The sequence below is a fragment of the Micropterus salmoides genome, unplaced genomic scaffold, assembly GCF_014851395.1.
Source record: "Micropterus salmoides isolate LMB-PRFRI ecotype aquatic unplaced genomic scaffold, ASM1485139v1 Ms_hic_scaffold_14, whole genome shotgun sequence".
Lineage (NCBI taxonomy): Eukaryota > Metazoa > Chordata > Actinopteri > Centrarchiformes > Centrarchidae > Micropterus > Micropterus salmoides.
The window spans coordinates 28,569,754-28,583,403 of NW_024040485.1; the positions used below are offsets into that span (position 1 = coordinate 28,569,754).

The 13,650-nt window shown below is 39.4% G+C and overlaps 1 protein-coding gene across 2 annotated transcripts in view; it reads right to left on the bottom strand.

Annotated features, from left to right (window-relative positions):
* Positions 1–246: 246 nt before the first annotated feature.
* Positions 247–13,650, bottom strand: part of LOC119902573 (solute carrier family 12 member 7-like) — a 41,436-nt gene continuing 28,032 nt past the window's right edge. The window contains exons 14-26 of one of the 2 annotated variants that reach the window (XM_038718863.1): positions 13,298–13,416; positions 13,045–13,143; positions 12,800–12,919; positions 12,305–12,409; positions 11,416–11,584; positions 10,636–10,831; positions 8,961–9,127; positions 8,269–8,400; positions 7,973–8,080; positions 5,142–5,311; positions 4,710–4,724; positions 4,310–4,443; positions 247–2,641 (exon numbers count right to left, since the gene is read on the bottom strand). In XM_038718863.1, the coding sequence (XP_038574791.1) occupies positions 2,550–2,641; positions 4,310–4,443; positions 4,710–4,724; positions 5,142–5,311; positions 7,973–8,080; positions 8,269–8,400; positions 8,961–9,127; positions 10,636–10,831; positions 11,416–11,584; positions 12,305–12,409; positions 12,800–12,919; positions 13,045–13,143; positions 13,298–13,416 (1,626 nt within the window). In that variant the 3' untranslated portion in view covers positions 247–2,549. The remainder of the gene's footprint in view (positions 2,642–4,309; positions 4,444–4,709; positions 4,725–5,141; positions 5,312–7,972; positions 8,081–8,268; positions 8,401–8,960; positions 9,128–10,635; positions 10,832–11,415; positions 11,585–12,304; positions 12,410–12,799; positions 12,920–13,044; positions 13,144–13,297; positions 13,417–13,650) is intronic. The other variant, XM_038718864.1, reaches the window with a different exon arrangement.

Sequence of the window (13,650 nt, forward strand, 5' to 3'; positions counted from 1 at the left end):
CCAGCTCAACTCTGATGTGGGTCAGACAGGAACGGATTCCATCTGACAAGAATATCACCTTCAGGGTGTTTGTTACAGCATAGGCACAAATGGTCCCTAAAGCTCTGATGGACGTGAACATACTGTATTATCTTAATATTCACCTCAGTGTTTAAAATTAGCTGCAGTAACTCTGTTAAAAAACGATGTTGTTTACAACAATGCATCTATTGATTTGTAATATCATACATGACACAACACTTTGACCTGTCTTCAATACTTGATTTATTGTTGTCAAGATGTATTGTTTATGCCGTTATTTTTGTTGAATAACCGATAGCAGAAATGTATATCAGGTGAATTACTGCTAATTAATTTTTAGCAGTCTGGTTTTAGTCTCTAGTGAAAGACAACGCTCTCTAACTTGTTTGCGATTCACAAAATATTACGAAACAAATCATTTGTGCTCACAAAAAGAAAAGTAAAACTCCCTCCACTAGGAACACTATCTAGTATACAACTGAATTATAATTTCTAACAATATGCCAAATCATACTTTCTGGATTAGCTTCTTGAACGCATTGCTATCGTACATAATTATAAAAGTATTACTCAACCCACGTGAAGACATCCTAAAGTATAGTGGAGAAATTAAGAAATATGTTTTAAGACTGTCCCCAGTACCTGGAAACAAAGTGCAGGACTTTCTAATTTGGCTCTACAAGACACAACTGTGAGAATTTTCAAAGGATTTTAAATAACTGATGTTTACCCTTTTTCTCACAAGAAAACTCTGGTGGTGCAAATGAAGAAGTATTTATTTTATTAGATGTGCTGCAAAACATGCAGCGAATAGGATGGAATACATAGAGGGTAGGTTTGAAGATCTGAATTTGTATTGTTTCCTACAACTGTCTTATTTATGCTGTTGTGGACATGCTCTCTACATGATAACACTTAGCAAAGTACTTTTTTATTATTAATTTCTCAAATGAACCAAAACTATAATTTTACACTAATCAACGCTAATCATATCACACATATGATGTAATTAAAGACAACAGGCTTTTGTGTTAAATCCAAAGCATTTACAATTTCTCAGGCCATTTGTTCCTCTCCGTATCTGCACGATAAGTCCTTCTACCGGGACAAACGCCACACGTAAGTACTCCTGTATGTTGCAAACTGAAGACTCAGAGTTCCAGATGTAATCTTTGGTTTGTTTATTTTGTGTGGTTCTTACACATGGCACATTGTAGGTAAACCTATGTGTGCTGGCTTTTTAAAAAATGAAGTAATACTACAAGATAATACTACTATACAGGCTGCATGTTGTTCGGTTTTCCTTATCGAGGCACACTGGCTGGTTAAGAACTGAGCCCACAAATGCACTGGAGCATTTTACTCAAATGCAAAAAAGTATATAAAATAAATCATCAACTCAATTACTAAAATCACAAAAGTTGTATTTCCTCTGTTGCATTTTCATAATCTCTTACGTTTTGATCACACTAATTGTGGTCTAGTTGATAAGCAATGATATAGACAATCTTGAGACTACAATCAGTGCTGCCACACTTCCCTTAAACTATCCTGATAGTAATCAATGGGGCTTCGGCTTTAACTTCTGACACAGTGATATGAGACAAACATGATATTACTTAAAATATATTGTCTTAAAAACATGTGCAACTCATCCCATATTACCAATGTCAATGCATCACATATATCAATAAGAAGTGTCATCAGAGGCACTGAATAAATAAAAATGCCGTCAGCTATGTTAGCATTCATTGTTAAAACCAATGAGCTTCCGGCTTCAGTTTCCAGCTTACACAATCAGTGAAAACGTGTTCTTTCTGGCTTTCTTGCTGGTGAAGCAATGTAACGTGTTAAAGGTGGGGTATGCGATTCAAATCCAACACACGAATTTTGGTCAAATTCAGCTAACATCTTGTCACGGTATGCTAGCTGTTTGTTCTGTGTGTGTGCTGAAAAAAAAATCCGGTGTTCCCATTTTCACAGCACCAGGCTCTGAAAATGGGAAACAAACAAAGTTGGCCACACAACATTATTCCAGCCTTTGATTTGTGCATCAGGTAATGTCGAATGACTTGTCCACAGAGCTAACATTAGTTACATTACTTGCTGTGACATTTTATGCTCTACATCATTTAATAACAGCTCTTTCAGAAAACAGTTAAAGTGCAGCCACACAGTTGTGATCTCTCTCAGTGTTCAGATGTGGCAAAGTTACGCAGCCTTGGGGGTGAGGTGTCGGGTGCAAAAAGCCCTCTATGCACCCAGACAACGCACTGAGCTCAGGCTGTGCTGCAGGTAGGCCTCCCCATCCCCTCCCAGCAACCATGGTCCTCCAAAAAGCAAGTGGCAATGTTGCTTTTTTGTCTCCTGACAGTTTGAGAGGGGGTGACACAACTGTGTCTGACATCTTTGTCTATGTCCCATCTCAAAGTCACGCCCTCCTGTCAACCCCCCCTGATTTTTGGGGTCCTACTGCTAAAAAATGTTTCCTTCCAGTGCCCTTCCAAACAATTAGGAACCTTTTGGTGCTAGGAGTAGATGGTAATGACCTCCCGACCTCCTCCACGAACCAACAGGACACGGTCTAGGCGATCCATCAGGACCTCCAGGAACTCCATATCTGAGAGACACGTTCTGGTTAAGGACATACATTACATTAGAGCAACACATTGACATATCAAGGCTATAAAACCTTGGCCCAAGAGGCAGCAGCACACACATTCTCCACTGTGACGGCCGGTAACAAAGCCCAGGAAGAAGCTACACTCTTAGCTGTCCCAGCTACTGTCTGGGATCCGTAACAAATAAACAAGAGCTCCATAACGCCTTACTGCGCTCCAAAAAGATGGAGACAAGGCATGTAACCTTCCATTCTCCTTTGACTTAAAAAGGAGCCTCACTGAGCTGCATAAAAATCTTGCAGTTTCTTGCGGTAGGAATACGTTCCTTTGCTCTCCCAGGCACAAAGGCTGAGAGTGAGTCGGGGGAAAGTTGACTATGGGCAGGGGTAGCCGGCTCCAAAACGGCAGCTCTCTCCCTACACAGGGTGTCCCTGCTCCAGGCGCCGGACATGGCAGGTTCGGGAGACCCTTCTCATCACCGCAGTCGTTCCATGGCTAGCCAACACTTTTCTTTGATTAAGTTAATGTAGCTAGCTAGCTTGATGTTTGTAAAGGCCTGCTGCCCAGTGGTGAGCTGAATCGGGGGGGCCCAATCACAGCCTGTCATGGCCAAGGGCAGACTTGGTTGGGTGGAAAGGGCTTTTGCTTTATGTGTGAAAGCAAAGGCATTAGTACGAACTAAAGTTGGAAATGAAGTAAAACCTCTATTTCTAGGTGTGGAGAATACTTCAGTGAGTGGTGGAATGTAACTAAGTACATTCACTCAAGTACAAAGTTTATGTACTTGTACTCTACTTGAGTATTTCTATTTGCTGTTACTTTAAACTTGTGCAAACATACTGAGGTGAAAAATACTGGGATCAGTATGAAAAACATCATGTGAGTTTTATTGTACAATGTAGCTACAGCTCATACTTCACCACTCAGAGACAATATTTCCTTATTGGGTAGTTTTATTTAGATTCTAATCGAATAGATAATTTTGCTAATAGTACTTTTACTTAATTACGTCATAATAATATAATAACCTGAATTTATCTTAATGGATTATTTTTACGGTGCAGAAGGCAGAAACAAAGACAAAAAGACTAGATTACATTTCTGTAATCTCTTTACATTAGAAGACTTTGTGAAACCAGCAACACATGAAACAGTTTAACACATTTTAGTATTAATTTATTCACAGTTAACCTCAATGAAATAGCTTGTCATCTTTGGGAATTACACACAAGATGAAAAGACCAATTCAATTCTAATATATGTTAAAAATATGACGCCAGCGACCAGTTAGCTCAGTTTAGCATTAAGACTGGAAGCAGGGAGAAAGCTGGCTCTGTTCAAAGTGAGACAAGAGACGCCTTCCTCATGACTGCTTGCTACTCAATTAGCTTAGCATAGCAATAAAGACTAAGAACAGGGAGGAAAAGTTTGTCTAAATGGAACAATATGCTTTCTTCTTTATGCTAAGCTATGCTAACTGCCTGCTGCCTCTAGCTGGAAACTGACAGAGTGGTATTAATTTTCTCATCTTAGTCTTGGCAAGAGAGCGAATAAGCGTGTTTACCAAAATGTTGAATTATTCCTTTAATATAACAAAAGTTCTCTGACTGACTTAATTATTTGTTGACTAAAAGAATGACAGATGAGCTGAAAATTGAAAAGGATACAGTTCTCATCCCCCTTCTTGTTCTTCGGTGGGCCTGGCATGTTGAGCAAGACAAGCTGTGAATTCTGGGATTTCTTGACCACCACGTCATTCAGCTTCACAGCTGTGTGCATCCTCCGCACGTTGGTCTGGTTGCTACGTTAGACCACAAAGAGTAATAAGAAGAATCAGTTATCCTGCCATTAATTGCAGAGGGTTGTTCCAATAAATCATAAATCTACAGGAAGCACAGTATGAGGGATTGGGACTCAGATCATCTACATCACACAGACACATGCAGCCTCCATATTTGCACCCTGACACTCATGCAAACCCGTGATACTGTGATCTACTTTAACCCAAGCATGCCAACACAGAGAAAGATCATGCACATGTAAATAAAAACAGAAAAAGTGACTTACAGATTTTCCCACTCACTAGACGAAGGGAGCATAAAACAACATATTCAACATTAACACAATAATAAGGGCTGCTCCTCTCTGACTTTATCAGCTACTTAGGTTATGTAGATGCAGTAGGGGTTAGGTCTTGGCGCTCCTCTGCCATCAAACAGTATTAACAAATGACATACAAATCTGCAGGCCAATAGCAAAATGATTGAAAGCCCTTGAATAAAACAATAGGATGTGACCAATTCAGTGCTGAAATGTGCTGAAAGATAGAGCAAATCAATTGGTTTTTAGCCACAGCAACTACAACGGCAGATCTGTCACAAATAGTGCTTGTAGTTAAGTGCAGTGCAACAGCAGCATATATAAATACACACAACAAAGATTATAGCAAAAATAATAAAAGTAAAATATAGAAAATAATCTATTTATGGATCTACTTACGGTTTCATATTAAACATATCTTTAACTCCCATGCCTTCTCTTTGTTTGTTCCTCTCGTTGATGAGTTTCTCTTTGGTCCAGGTCATGTGGACACGATCTGGTGTGGCACCTGCAGCTGTGTCATTCATTGCAGAATGAGAGGCCGTGTTTCGGTCATGGATCATCTGGGCCTAATATACAAAGGACAGGTCAGACCGTTTGTTTGTTGCAGTTTTCAGCCATGTTGCATCATGGTTCTTCTCTAATTTGTAATTTCTATTATAAAAGCATTGGGTTTCCACTGCAATAAATTTCAAGGACACACTAATACAATTTTACTAGAAAAAAGATGGATATCGTTGCAAATATGTTATTGCTAAACAGCGAAAAGGGACATTACAACATGATCAGCAGAGGATATGAAGATAAATTGCGTAGATGCAGTTATTTTTAGGATAGTTAGTGGTAGACATGTTTATCGTGATGAAAAGAACACAGACAGGCAGGTTGTTTTTTCTGTTTGTCTGTTAGTAAACCTCCTGGTCTGTGTATGTAATCTACTTTAAATACACATACATAAAAACAACATTTTCCCTGTTCTAATTCTGTCTTATTGTGTTAACTGTGCAGTTATCTCTTGTTATATGCCAAAAATATGTTTAAAAAACATTATATGTCCTCTCGTTTCTCTTCCTGTAAAACATTACAATATTTAAGAATGTTATTTTGGCAGACTAGCTCAACCTATAACAGTTGCAGTAGTTAGCAGAGCAGTAGGAGGTATGTGTTTGGTTGGCAAAAACTTTGTTTACATTTTCACAAGAGCGAGATTATATTATCTAATTTATTAATCTCTCTCATTCTCCTGATCTAACAACACAGGTGAAGGAGGTGTGGGTGAAGTGATCTATATACTCCAGAACTCACAAGAGCTAAATATCACACCGTATTTGCTAAACCAGGCCTACTTATAAGCAATCCAATCAAATGTTAAAGATCTGATTTTAAATTCCCTGCCCACATCATCCGTTTCACTCAGAAATGTCTCACAATACTGAAGCTGAAGACGCTCCAACTTTCCCTTTACCGTGATTTTAAATCGGTGATTGAACAGCGATAATGCTGTTATGGAAATTAACACACATGCCTAAATCACTGATGTTTCATCAAGGCGAGACGTCACCTTCCACAGTCAAACCTTTATGACAATTAAAAGTAACATGAAAATTCAAATCTCAGAGAGAATGTGCTTCATAAACACTGAAATGTAGCATGGAATTCACTCTGAAGTGCCTTTGTAAAAACAATAGCATATGAGCTTCATCCAGGCACCTGCACACTTCTGCTGCATTTGGTGATTCAGCTGCCTGATGCAAACTAAAAATATGATAATTAAAAAAACAAAACTTATTAGAACCTTTTGTATAATGCAAATAAATGCCACATTACTCCTCACTATAATCAAGAAAAATGTCAACTAAATCACCAAATAAATTAGCAAGGGCTACATCACATACTGTAGTAAGTTGTGGGCAAAAACCTTGCTCCGTGTCAGCAACTGCACTGCTTATTCTTCAACACAAAAGGCCAAATTTGTTGACATAAAAAGCAAAAGGGGAAACAAGGCGCTGCAGTACATGCCGTCCAAACAAAAGTATAGGTCTGCACATCTTGAAGTCTAAAATCTGCTTGAAGAGATGTCAGAGAGCTGAAACACAGGGGGAATAAAAGTGCAAACAAAACAAACCATACTTACATACTATCTAAAATGGCTAGTAACAACAGGATGTGGATCCTGCAGGATCCCAACAAAACTCTTTTGTTATGAACTGTAAACATGCATCCATAAAGTTTTTGTCCATTTTTAGTTTCTACTGCCTACTAATGCTGTTGCAGGTGGGAGTGTTAAAAACTTTGAGGGAGTGACTGTAAAGGTTAGTAATCCTGCAGCGGTAGGTTGATTGACAATAACTGGATTGAGTCTCACGTAGACCTCCCCTACAGCTCAGTAAGGAACGTGTCTCCCTCTAGTGGCTGCTTTGTCTCTCAGACGGCATCTCCAGTACAGTGAATGAAGGAAGACAGCAAACATTATCTCCACGAGTTCAGCTTCTTTGGGTGGAGGTCAGCTGCATCAGTGTTGTTTACACTGCTGTTTACAGTTCATTATAGGATTTTCTACATCATTATTGTATTGTAAGAATAATGCATGTACCCAAATCTGAATATGTTATTTGTGAAAGCACAAATAATGCGATAGAAATGGATTTCTTCTACCCAAATTGCTCATGATTACTCAGGGGAAAAAAAGTCTTTCTAGTCTTCTGACCACTCAATCTTGCCTGAGGATACTTACAACATGCGGGAAGCAGGGGATCGAACCGCCTATAATTAGTGGTATGCACAGGCTGCAAATTCTGTCTATACAAATGGAATTTATTGTTGGTTTGGACATCAGGGCTCGGTGGTGTGATGGTGTTCCACTAGTGTTGTTTGATTTACATTCACTGCAATAGAAGCCTATTGGAATTTAAGATTATATATATGAGAGAGAGAGAGAGTTTTGCAGTGTTGTGGACCATGCCTTCAACTGAATTAAACTTAATTGTAATAATAGTTGCATACAACAATCCAGTTTGGTCACTCCTAGACAGACTCCTAGTACATCTTGCTATTACTTATTATTATTACTTCTCATATATGTACACAATTTATATTTTATTTTATTTTAAAAGCATTAGAAAATGTCAAAGGCCTTAAAATGTTTGTAACAACATCTGAGTCATAAGGAAGTTTTTACTTGATTTACAGAGCATGATTTTTACATGATTATAATGGAAGTGCCACAGTACCTCTCTCTCCCTCTCAGTGCGGGACAGACGCATCTGTTTAAGCATCTGAGACCTCTGCTCCATCACCAGCGTCTTCTCATAGGTGAAGGCTGAGATGTCACTGTCATGCTAGAGGGACACACAGGACATTTACAATTTCAGACTTCTACAAATGCAGTGCTTATCCACAGATCTGCTGTAGCTAATGGTCTGATTTAGAGAAGTTCAAAGCAAACAGATAGCTTTTCAGTATCTAGCTCTAGAGCAGTTAAGACACAGACTACAACCTGTATCAACTATCATGAAAAAAGCCTCACCATCTCCACCACCTCCACCTTTGCATCCAGGCGTAAATGGTAGAGAAACATCTGGAGGTCTTTCTTCATCTGGATAGAGTTGTCGTTCATCTGTGCCACCGTGAAAATACGCATTTTACACTTCCTCCACACCTACAGAGATAAAAGATGTATCCTTATCAGCTGCTGGTTATAGGAGGCACGTGAGCAAGATACATTTCCTATAATGCACTGAGCATTACAGTTGTTATTACGAGTGAAGACTGGCAGCCTCTGGCAGCTACACTCAAATTAAATGACACCATGCTGCATTTGGTAGAATATCCATTGGATTATAGTGTAAACAGAAGTTGCTTTATAGAACAAAACAACGTTGAAATGAATCACGACTAACATGTTAAACCCTTTTAAACACTAATACCATTAGGATTAGAAAAGGAGGCTTGGCCTAACTATGGTCCTATTTGGTAATTATAAAAAAGCAACTGGGTTTGTATAGTTTCATAAAATAATCTTAAAGTCAAGTTTTAAGTAAAGTATCTGTTCTTTAGTTTTTACATGATTGTTGACAATTTTCTTGCTTAGGTCATATTCTTGATATTGAACCACGATGCTTGATATAAAATATGTTGTCTTTGACAATATAATTTAGTTAATAAAAAACCATTAAATAATATAAAAGGAAAAAGGAAACGACGATTTGGTCAACACACCTTGTGTTGACTTAGTAAAAATGGCAGCAGCATGAGCAGTCCACCATCATGTACGATCCACCATACATCAATGGTTCCCTCCAGACGCTCCTGGTTACCAGGAAAATGGTCAATGTTCTTAGCAACCAGCAATGCCTGATGAGCTTCTGTCGTCTCTCTCACTGTTTCTGCAGAGAGAGAGAAAGAGAGAGAGAGTAATGGCAGGCCATTTCAAATGTTTCTATTGGCTGCTTCTCAAGTCTCTTAATTGCATCCACGTTTCCCTCATTTGCATCTTTCCCTTGCGTCTTATTCCCGCCTACTGGGGATGCATGGAGAGACGCCAAGCCAGTAGAGGAGGATCGAGGAAATATGTTTTTAGAGACATGAGACGTCCTTTCCTTCGAAGCGTCACATGAAGCGACATCCGTTTCTGACAAACACCTGCACATGAATAGGCCTAATTATAGGATACTGTATGTCCTGTTCAGAGGCACAGGGTCATATCTACTGGCACAATACTTATATTATCTGCATTTATATTTATTGATTGTGACCGTAAATTTGTTATTGAATAACCCAGAATATGATCATTTTGTCTTGGGATTTATTGGCTCTATGTTTATGGGAAATTGAAATGATGTAACTCTAAGTCGACGCTCAGTTTAAGGCTTTCAGTTTATTCCCTCTTCAGATATCCTTTAACACTAGTCTACTGCATACATTTCATCACTGCGTTCCATCATAGCAATCCGATGCTTTCTTTTTAGCGCAGCGGCTCTCATTCAAACTTTAATCAGCTGATTTTACTCGCAGAGCCTCCGGCTGCTTTCATCAGATGCAGTCGGTGAGATCGGCTGGATGAGCGGATTTATTTTCCTTTGCTTGCTTCATTAGAGACTTTAGTGCAGTTTAGTGACTTGTCTGGCCCCTAACTTGTTTACTATGTTTTATTGTCGTCTATTGGACTAAATACAGGAATGACCAGCCTCACATGTGACTGAATAGAAGATGATAAATGATGTAAAACGTGTTTCTTGCTGACAGAATCTCTGACTCTCTGACTTTAATTGTCTCCATAATAAAAGTTGATGGGAGAAATAAAAGAAAAATAAAATCATTCAATTAGGCTAGTCTAAATGAAGAAAGTTCTGTATGGGGCTTTTTTGTCTTTTGTTCAGACCTACAATGAACTCAAATTTTAACTGGACAGTGAATCATAAAACAAATGAAATATAGCCTTTGCACTGATGCACTTGAGTTTAATGTTATCTGTGGTGATGCATCAGATCAGTCCGATATTGTCCGCTGCAGCGTCCAATCAATAATGGCTACCCAGTAAGGGGGCGTGTCGTTCAGTAAAAGACTTCCGCGAAGTATGGACTGATGTATCCTTGCTCATAACTCCTCAGAGATCGCTCCTCGTTCCTCGAAACGCAAATAAGAGCTTTGGGACATCCTGCAAGATGGCAGAGCAGAACACCTTCCGGTTCAAGCGAGGAGCGAGGAAACAACAAATAAGAGACTTGAGAAGCACCCTATGTCAGGGCTGTGGGATACAGCTACATCAGTTTTGTGTGTCCCCCTGCTGCCCCCAGTCTTTCCCTTTACATTTCAACATTGTTACGTGTGATTTTCTTAATCCTGGAGACTTGTCTGCTTTTATCTTAGTTTAAGACACTCCTGTGCAGTTTACCTATGAAGTTCCTCCTTGCAGAGGAGTCGTGGGCTTGTTTCCAACCTGCCGGCCAGCCCATCAGGACAGTGTTGTGTTTCATTCCCCCCAGTCCTGCTGACTGGATGAGCACCGAGAAACCATCTCGCAGGTTGGACGACACCACCACGTGGGAGAAACCCTTCATCCGCTCGGCAGCCATGGCTGCTTTCAAACGCTGCAGGTATCAAGTGGAACAAGAAATTATAACACCACTCAATATAATTTAGTCCAGTACAACACCACCTTTTAACTGTGACTTCAAAAATAAAAACATAATTGAATTTATACATTTCCGACAATGACACCAAAAACTGATTATTAACTTTGTAAAGGTAGAATTCATGGCTGAGCTAATTAATATAACTTTATCTGTTTTGCACGGGAAGTAGCCTTTAACCCTTCGTTAAAAAAAACAAAAAAACAACTAAAATAAAAACTTATCTCTACTCCAGCAAGTTTTTTTTCTGGACACTGAACCAAATCCTGAGGCTGAGTGGAATGCAGCTGCAATGCTACTCCAAATCATTGTTTTCAGTCTCAATTTAGTGTAACGTTTAAATGTCCTCCCAAGTATTTCCTCCAACAGTCTGCTGTGCTGAATATTTGGAACTACCTGTATTGAAGAATTGAGTGGGACAGACTGCCTATCTATCTGTGCTACCTCTATGTCTGACGTCTGTGCTGGAATACTGGAAGTGGGACCTGAACACTGGAAAACCATGCAGAGGACTAAACAGGCAGAGCAATAAATTGACAAACCTGCTCTCCAGTCTTGGCATCCTTACACCGGTTCATGTAAGTTCCCTCCAGGGCTGAACAGACGATAGTCAGTCCCTTTCCTGCTTTGAGCTGCGTAGTGAAGGACAGGAGACGAGGGTGTTTCACCGCCAGGTCTGAGTCCAACTTACACAAAACCAACAGTTGAGGTCTGAAAAAGGAGAAAACACATCAACAAGTAGCGGAATACAAGCAAAACAGGTACTGCAAAACAATCATTAAGAATAAAATACAACTTGTGATATAAATCCATGTTAAGCAGATTGTATGAGGGAAAATCGTAGTAATTTGAAAGCATAATGAGTAAAATAAGGGAAGTGCATCAATTTTACGCACATCCGTCTTTTTTTCCCCAGGTATTGGGGAGCTCTACTACATTTCTAAAAAAAAGTTTTATAAAGTCTTTTGTGGCTCCAGAGAAAGCAAATACATTGCCTCCAGTCATGTCAGTTGAGTCAGTGTTGGTTGTAGCTGAAGACAAGTTTTGAACATGAAATAAAAAACTGGGTTAGAAACAAATGAGCTTATCAGACCTCAGTAGCACACCTCTCATCTCTGCTGGAGGCGACATTAACTGCTACTAGCATAGCACATCTGAATCTCCACCAGGTTTTGGTGGAAGGACGAAGACTGAGTGGAATACAAAAGACCATATCGCTGTTTCTACTGCATCAGTTTTGATGCTTTTCTTTTCTGTTTTACATCCATTTGCCCCAAAGCACAAATTTATTTTATTCCAGTGAAAAAAGCAGAGACTTATAACAAGGCATAACAAGAAATAAAGACCCCAAAATTGCACTTTGTGTGTGTGTGTATGACTTCCATGGCTTTATTATGATTAAAGCAAATCACAACATACACACAAGCTCACCTCCAGTTTTTGGTGTGTAGTGGTGCTTCCTCCAGCCGGATCAGAGCGTAGCGTGCTGCGTTCAAGGACAGACCTCTGATCCCGTCTCCCCATTCCTTCACTGCTCTGCAACCAAATAGTCCAAACAGGAAAATTTCACTTCTTTTCCAAATGTTTTCCAAACTAAAAGTTTAAATGATTCTAGTCTCAGTTGGGTGTAATTGTAATGATAAAAATATTTGATATTTTACCGACATCTCCGAGCACACAATTCATGGATTTTAAAAGACTTTCAATTGTCGATATCAGCATTATATATCGGCCATCGGCCACTATGCTCTATAAATAGCAACCGCCACTGAAAAACCCACATCGGTTGACCACTAAACAAACACAACTTTAGAGCTTTTTCACAGTACAAATCAACACTGGCTACGTTTGCTTGGATACTACCAGTAATGTAGAGTTTAAAGCAGTTTTGATTTGATCTCATGACCAGAAACCCCCAAAACTCACCCTCTGTACTCAATGTACTTGTAGATACAGCCAGCTATCACCATGGCAACTAGGGCGTAGTACCAGGAAGAGATGAACATGAGAGAGACGCACAGACTCATTCCTAAGAAGGACAGAGACCTACAGGACACCCACACATATAGCACATAATATTAATATTGTTAATATTGTATTGGAAGAATTCATCTTGCATAATATTTGCAGGATTTACTTTGTGGCAGAGTTTGCTTGGAAGCTGTTCTTACCAGTGATAGAACTTGAAGCGAGGTCTCCAGTTCGGGGTACGGAGCAAAGTCTGAACAGCACAGGCCAGGTTAACAAACAGATAGCACATGAGGAAAAACCTGAGCAAATACACAGATGGAAAAGATCATTACAGAGAGAAAGGAATGTAAATATATGCACATCACCATGGCAAGAAAAGTAACACAGACTGAAAGCAAGTAGGACAGAAAGTGGATCAGTTTGATGTATATTCTACAGTGTCAAACCACGTACATGGAGAGGATGGGGGCCACAGCATCCAGAGAAGCAATGAGGATTCCTATCTCGCAGATCCCAACTGTCAGCAACAGTGCCCATGTGGGCTCACCGTTGGCCTTCCCATGACCAAAAACCTGAGATAGATGCATAGATAGATGGATGGATAGAAAGAAAATAGAGAGAGAAGGTGAAATATAATACTCCATTAATTGGCAGAAAAATAAAACAATAAACAAACACATCAATGTCTAACAGTACAGTAGCTGCCAGATCCAGTTCCAGTTCCATCTTTTTATTTGATCTAATTTATGAAGCATTATAAAATGTGTCATTATTTTACCAGTGATTATATTTTGGCTTTTTGGTTT